The sequence below is a fragment of the Ctenocephalides felis genome, unplaced genomic scaffold (genome assembly GCF_003426905.1).
Source record: "Ctenocephalides felis isolate EL2017-DRISC unplaced genomic scaffold, ASM342690v1 CF-g0.4_SCAFFOLD_01886, whole genome shotgun sequence".
NCBI lineage: Eukaryota > Metazoa > Arthropoda > Insecta > Siphonaptera > Pulicidae > Ctenocephalides > Ctenocephalides felis.
In genome coordinates, this window is record NW_020538040.1 from 63,368,492 (window position 1) to 63,376,440 (window position 7,949).

General features: G+C 27.8%; 1 protein-coding gene across 1 annotated transcript; it reads right to left on the bottom strand.

The window, feature by feature from the left end:
• Window positions 1–1,982: 1,982 nt before the first annotated feature.
• LOC113375192 (DNA repair and recombination protein RAD54-like) lies at window positions 1,983–6,770 on the bottom strand. Its single transcript, XM_026615139.1, has 15 exons — window positions 6,638–6,770; window positions 6,385–6,552; window positions 5,787–5,983; window positions 5,183–5,332; window positions 4,511–4,625; window positions 4,229–4,450; window positions 3,935–4,096; window positions 3,599–3,860; window positions 3,361–3,517; window positions 3,155–3,298; window positions 2,928–3,080; window positions 2,757–2,865; window positions 2,520–2,680; window positions 2,335–2,455; window positions 1,983–2,135 (listed from the first exon to the last, which is right to left on the bottom strand). Exons 1-15 carry the CDS (start codon window positions 6,638–6,640, stop codon window positions 1,983–1,985), a joined length of 2,277 nt encoding a protein of 758 aa, XP_026470924.1. The 5' UTR covers window positions 6,641–6,770.
• Window positions 6,771–7,949: the final 1,179 nt, after the last annotated feature.

Below are 7,949 nucleotides of genomic sequence, written 5' to 3' on the forward strand. Positions count from 1 at the left end.
AACAAATGGAGTGCGCGCTCGTATACTAAAATCAACAAATGTGAAAACAGATTAATTTATTGAAGAGAATAAGATAAATGAAAAAAAAGATAAATTAGTAATGATGTTTATATAAGAGTCGTGTAAAATATTTGTCGGTTCTCAGATTTACGCTATTGTTAGTCCGAACTATTAACATTGATTCGGCCATGCTCCGTTTAAATAAGTCTTTTTCATGGAATACGATTTGGGGATTATCAAAATCAAACTTATGGTTGTTGATATTAGCATGATCCACCAGTGTACTTTTAAATTTTTTATTATCTATTTTTTCGCATTGTAATTTATGCTGCCTGAGTCTTTTATTACAATGCGAAAAAATAGATAATAAAAAATATTTCTGTATGTGTTTTGTATTTTCAAAAATTAAATGTAATTTAAATAAAATATTAAAGAATGTGTAGTATATAAGTAACTGTTTTGAAATTACACTGAAGATGAGGCATACCATGGTCTCGAAACGTCTGTAATTAACAAATACAGTGTGTGTTAAAAATCTGAGTGTTGTATTGTTCCTATTTAACATTTAATATTCGTTCCACTCATATCACAAAATTCTATATACATACATATATATATATATATATATATATATATATATCTTGATAGTTTTTTCGACGTTGAAACATATTTCAAAGTAACTAGCAGCTCATTCGTCGAATAAAAAAGTACTTTTTTGTTCAACGAATGGATTGCTGACATCGTCTATTAAACACGAACAATGAACACAGCACTATTTAACATTAAACACAACACACGTGTATTACCATAAAATTGATGTTTTGTTAAAGCCTGTTGTAATTAAAATAAAATTTGACTTTGTATTTATGAAAGTAAATGCACACGAACAAAATCAATTTAAAATTAAAACTCTAGGTATATTCTATCCGCAAAATATATATTGCAGTTCTACTTTTGTTGGTGAAATCGATAAAATGTGATGTTAAAAAGACTGAAACATCATGACGCTAATTCAAAAAATCTTCACCAAAACCAAACCGTAATTGCAAACTATATAAACAAATTTTAAAAACGGAACTTTATTCAGAGTCGTTTTGTCGAATTCTGTTTCATCGCTATTGATAAAAACAGTATCAACAAAGGGCATGATATCTTCTACTATGTGAAGATTGCAAAAATACCAAAAAACCCAAATCGTGAATATATAATTCTAGACCTTATCAAAAACATTAACACAATTGCCCTAAATTTTCAAGAATGAAGACTTTTTGTTGAACTATGAATTTAAATTTTTTCAAATTGGTCGATTTTGAGAGTTGCTCTTTTAAAAAATATGTACTAAAGTGTGCTGACAAGTTTCATCAAAACTTAGGCGCAATTAATCAGGATTGTAAAATGCTAATATACTAAAATCAACAAATGTGAGAACAGATTAATTTATTGAAGAGAATAACATAAATGAAAAAAATTATAAATTATTAATGATGTTTATATAAGAAAATGTTATTATTGAAAAATTTAGAGTAAAACAATAAAAACCAGAAAATGGTATGATTTCTGCTAGTTTAAATGCATGCTGTACGAGCAGCTCAACAAATATTTAACTTGATACCATTCAATATACATAACTGAGTAACTTGAATTAGAGAGGTAATCACCCATATAAATACTGGTGTCTAAATGGGTAAGGAGAATTGATTACAATTCATTGAGCATGAATACTTAATTGTCAACTGTATTGACAGTTGCTCCTCGTTTAACTTAATTATGCATATATAGAGTATTCGATATATCTATATATGCTCAATGAAAACAAAGATTGATAAAAACTACCATCATCTATCCGTATTAGGGCAGTTAACTCATTTTGATCAGAATTCTACTTGACCATTTATTCACTGGGATTGAAGATATATAATTAAATACTAAAATAAAAATTTGTAATTGAACTGTTTTATATACATTTTACAACATTTACATATTTATTCACTCATATTTTCTTCTTCTGTAACTGAATCTTCATTAATATCATCATTTGTTTCTACTTTAATTATTTGTTTTGCTTCAACTTGATTTGAACGATGATGAAATACAAATGAAATATATTTTGCCATATCCCAACATTGTTTTAGAACCTGTAATAACAATTTAAATATTTGAATGAAAGTTATGAAGGTGAAATTAAAAGCCCAGTAAATATAATAATGAAAGGGTTATTTATGATGAAGTGAAACATATACAGTTATCCAGCATATTTAATAGCTATATAAGAACAATATTGACAATGCATTACATTAGAAGTTATTTGAAAAAAACTGAATTAGAAATATTTACCATATCCGCCAGCCCCTTCTTATCAGCACAATGATACCATTGAGATAAATCTGACATGCAATCTGAGTCTTCCGGGGGAAGCTTCACTTGTATATTATTTATACATCGATTACATTTAAATCTGAAATTATTCAATTATGTATGAATACAATAATTTAAAGCAATTAGAAATACTAATTTATTACTTATTATGTGTATCTGATAATGTTTGTTCCTCTAATTTAAAAAGATCTCTTAAATCTTCCCTTGAAAAATGTCTTAAGCATTCTTCATTGTCAACAACACTATTTGATAAAGCTTTCTTATGTGCTTGTCGTTGAAAAATTTTTTCTTCTATAGTTCCAGTCTTCAAAAAAATTTTAAATTATAATAATGTATTGCTTATTATATTTCAATATGATAGTTTCAAAATTTCCACTTACTGCTAACATCCTATAAAGAAAGCAAGGTTTTTTCTGACCATCTCTCCAAACTCGAGCCATAGCTTGTTCATCATTAGCAGGATTCCAATCAGGATCGAACATAACTAATCTAGAAAATGCATAATAGGATTAATAAATGTGTGGGGTCTGATAATGAGACTACATTGATACCTATTTGCACCAATTAGGTTAAGACCACATCCACCAGCTTTTGAACTCAACATAAAAATAAATTCCTTAGATTCTTTTAAATTAAATTTTTCCACTATTTTCCCCCTTTTCTTTATAGACATTGTACCATCCAAACGCACATAATCATGACCCCTGTAGATATTTATATATACATATATAATAACATCTTGATTATGAATCAGATACATATAGACTTTGTTGTTTACCTCTTCTTACATAATTTTTCAAAGAGATCAAGTGTCTGAGTATAGTTTGATATGAGGACGATTTTGTCATCTGTGTTTGTTTTGATATTAGCTAACATACAATCTAAAAGCATCAACTTTCCAGACAGTTCTGGCATAATTTCACTAAAATATTCATAGCTAATATAGCTTGTAAATTTTATTTTGAACATATAAAAATCACTTACTGTCTATTATAGTTTGCTGGAAGTAATTTATATGCATTTTCAAACCCATCTGCTCTTTCAACAATTTTATCATAAATTAAATCTGGGTGGTTACAAAGTTTTTTCAAAAATGTTATATTTGCTAAAGCTGTTATAGTAGGTTTGACTTCTTTGTCATCTAAAATTACATTGATTCCGTTCAATATTGAAATGTTGCTGAAATAATATAAATACAATTTCTAGTCCCATTGATACTCACAAGTCATGGTTTGTTTCACTTTCTCCGAACTTAAGAAACTTTTATAAAGAGCAGTCTGCAAAGGAGTCATATTTACACATATGACATGTTCAAATTTCACCGGCAAATATTTTGTTAAAAGTTGACTTGTTCTACGAATTAAACATTGGTTAACCATTTGTGTTAACATAGTCAGACATTCTGCTGCCTTCAATCTTTCAGATGGTGTGGACAATGAGTCTTGGCCTCGAAGTATAGGATTTTCAAACTTCTTTTTAAAATCCTATAAAAAGTATAACTTAAGTTATATTATGTCGTTAGAAATGGAATATTAAAATACATCATATTAATATTTACCTGTGCTGATCCTAAATATCCAGCATTAACAAAGTGAACAAGACTAAAATATTCTAAAAGATCATTTTGAATTGGTGTACCAGATAACAAAACACGTCTTTTACATTGTAGGCCCATTAAAGCAGTGTATGTTTGATTTTCACTATTTTTAAGTCGATGACCCTATAAATGTAATAAAACATAACAAAAATGGGTTTAATATTACTTAATTATTTAAATTTACAACTATTATCATTATCTACACAAAATTATTCAGTTTAATTTTGAAATGGTAAATGATTTAAGTGGAATTACCTCATCACACAGCACAAGACCAACTTCAGAATTATTCAATATTTCACTATTAATTCTAAATGTTTCATAGGATATAATTAAAATTGGAACCACCGCCATACGTGGTCCTTTAGAAGCCATAAATTGCTTCAGTTGATTTTGTGCCTGTTCCTTAGCGCCACCGTCCATTACTAAACTTTGAATTCGAACACCCAACCATTTATTTATCTCATTATACCAATTCTGTAAATGACATATTATTATAATTTTATTATAAAAACAAGAATATTTATTTATTTTTACCTTTACTAAACTGCTTGGACAAACAATAATAGCTTTATGAATTGTAGGCTTACAATCGGGCCCTTGACGTAGTAAAGTCCATAATAGTGTTATACATTGCAATGTTTTGCCCAAACTGCAGTATTCAGAAAATTAAATAGGTAAGCAATTAATTTATTTATTTATTAAATAATTCTAATTGGAAGATGCATAAAAATTATTTGATTAATAATAATAATCGTAATTTTAACTTTAATTCGGAACGATAGTTTTACATAATAAATAATATTAAAATTAATAACTAATAAGAGATGTATAAATTATACATTAATAAGAAAAAACAAAGAAAAATTAAAAAGAATTCTTGATTGGAATATAAACACGATTAACAAGAGTACTGTGGAAGGAATACAATATCTATAGTGCATGCATTGATTTGAATTGAGAAGAAAGAAAGGGTCAGCGTTTAATAAGAATGGTTCGGAGAGTAATGTAGAAGTAACAGTAGCATATTTAGTAAAGCGATTAACTAAATGAACCGTTATCTAAAACTTCAATTTAAATAAATTTTAAAATATCTTCAATAGCACCATTCTAATACCTAAATCAAATCAAAGCTTTTTAATAACAATCATAAACTACAATAAGCAAACACATAATTCATATCAAAATAATGAATGTGATAATACGTACCCCATTTCATCAGCCATAATGCAACCATACATTCCTTCTATCTGAACACCCGTGACACAATTGTACATAAATGTTACACCTTCACGTTGATGAGGTCTCAATATATTTCCAAGTACAGGATCAACAACAACATGGACAAGTGTATTTTCACTGAAATCAAATTTTAGCAATAGGACATAAATAATGAAAAATTTTTATTTAAATGCTCTGTAAAGGAGCATGAAAGTTTCTAAACCAAACAATAAAAGAAATATTAAATCGAAACTTATAATATTGATAAAATGTATATAAAAAGTATTTTTTTGTTTGTTCTTTAAATAAAAAAAAGTTTTATTTATTTTTACTTTTGTATGTTCATTCTATTCCTGAGTAATATCTTAGCAGCAATGGGTTTGTAATTTAAGTATTTAAAATGCCAAAAAACAGGTTATCAATTGCTAATCATATGCGATTATATTATATATATATATATATATATATATATATATATATATATATATATATATATATATATTATACATGCAAATATACTTTTTATATTTTTTTCTTCGCAAAATATTAACATTTGCTTTCTTTACACTTTTATAAAATGTAATTATATTACTTATTGGATTTTAGTTTGTCATGGTGAGTTACTTCTGGTGGGGCAAATAACACTAATGCATTTGGAGCGTACGGATCGTGCAAAGGCCTTCTAAAAGTAGATTTTTTTAATCCTAAAGATCTATTGGTTATGGAGCCTTCATAATTAGGTATAGGTATCTTAAAAGGTCTTGATAATATACTCCGAATAATGGTTTCCTGTAAAAAAATAATGAAGAATAAATTTCCATTAAAGTAAATATTTTCAAATAAATTGAGAATTATATTTTTCTACACAAATAAATTTCAAATCTGTTGATATTAAACAAAAACATTCAGCAATATTCTCATTATAATTCAAATTAAAAATAAATTTAACCAAATAAAATAAATGATAACAAGCTAACTTTTAAAATGTTTATTATTTTTAGTGTCTTATATGTGACAAAAAGAGTTTTTCTGCCGGGATATATAAACCAAAGTATTTAACATGAATCAATACAGATGGTGAAATTGCAGTGATGATAACAAGAATACGACTTGTATAGGTGAGCAACAATAGAATATTTAAAAACTTTAAATAATGTAATTTACTTGATATTTATATAATCTATCCTTACATGTTCTGCACTGTATGTCGATGATGATTTTATAAAACTAACACACTCATTTTCCTTGATTCTGCAATTAGTTTTTGAGGCACATTTTTGCTTTAGTTCCCTCTCATTTATGTCTTCATAGGAGCCTATTTGACGCTTTGCAATTTGGCTTGGTGCCGAACTTCGACGCTTTAAAACACATAAAATATTTAATTTTATACTTACATAAAAATACGTTTATGTGGTTATTGCAAATTGAAATAAATAACCTTACCATCTAGAATATTTAATTAGGAAATAGAATTATATACGCAAATAATACTATAGTTCATTAGTCATATGCAACAATAGAACATTGATTTGAAATAAATAAACATTTGATTAGAAATAATATTTCCGATTGTTACGTTTCGGCATTTCATACTTAACCGCGTTTTCAAATTTTGACAGCTGACAGCTGACATATAGGACTCGAAACTGCTTAAGCCAGCGGTTTCCAACCTTTTCTTCCTTGCGCCCCCCTCCCCTTCTTGGTTTTCTAACAATTTAATTTAAATATACTTAATATAACTGAAATTATGCCAAATAATACACAGTATTATAAAAAATATACATACAAACATAACTATTTATTATAAGAATTTTCTGTTTCACATAAGTAAGATCTCACAAATAATAGTAAGATCTCACAAATGGTGATAAAATTTCTAAAGCATTATTTGTCAAAGTAGGAAAATCGTCCTTTACTGGTAACCAAAACTCAACAATATATATGCTTCAATGTGCTATCAATAGATAAATCAATTATCATTTTCTGCTCTGTTGTTGAATGACCAAAATCATCATGTTTTTCAATGACAAATGGATTTCTAATGCATTCGTATTTGGACGTAATTAGATAAAGTAATGCAAAAATTGGTTTCGTAGACTAGTCATATGACTGATATAATAATAAGATCTTTACTTACTTCTGTTTCATCAGTAACACAAGTAATTTTAAAAGTGGGAAACATGTTAAAGTTATAAAGTTATTTGATACACAGTTCTAATTTTTTCATAAAAGCCGTAATCTTGTCTTTTTGAACAAAAGCACGAATTTGAGATCCTTGCATTATTTATTTAAATCGCTAAGTCTTTGAAAAATATCATCAAATATCAATATCAATATAACTAAATACGCAAATTTTGCGAGGAACTTTGTGTCCTAAAACAAGATTGCTCCGTCTCTTTTGTTATTAGCAAGAAATATAGCAATTTCTTTTTTGAGCTCAAACACTCTTAGAAGTACTTTAAGTATTTTGCTGATTTGTTTTTGACACTTACTCAGCATTTAAAAATAATATTTTTGAAACAGCTTCGCGCCCCCCTTGGAACGGTATGGCGCTCCTCCCCCAAGGGGGCGCGTCCCACAGGTTGGAAATCACTGGCTTAAGCGATAAAGAACAATTATTGCCTGGATAGCAGGCAAAATCGAAAGTATTTCCAGTTTATGAATGTTTCTCGTAAACTATACAGCATGTGTAGTGCATAGATAAATAAGTATAAGGTGCAGTGCGTCAGCATGTGACGGCTTGTTATCCAGCTTA

Bases quoted from the DNA above. Each gene is read 5' to 3' on its own strand.
- LOC113375192 (XM_026615139.1), bottom strand. The intron at 3,299-3,360 runs GTAAGTGATTTT...TGAATATTTTAG, and splicing joins CCAGCAAACTATAATAGACA to TGAAATTATGCCAGAACTGT. The intron at 2,456-2,519 runs GTAATAAATTAG...GAATAATTTCAG, and splicing joins TTATCAGATACACATAATAA to ATTTAAATGTAATCGATGTA.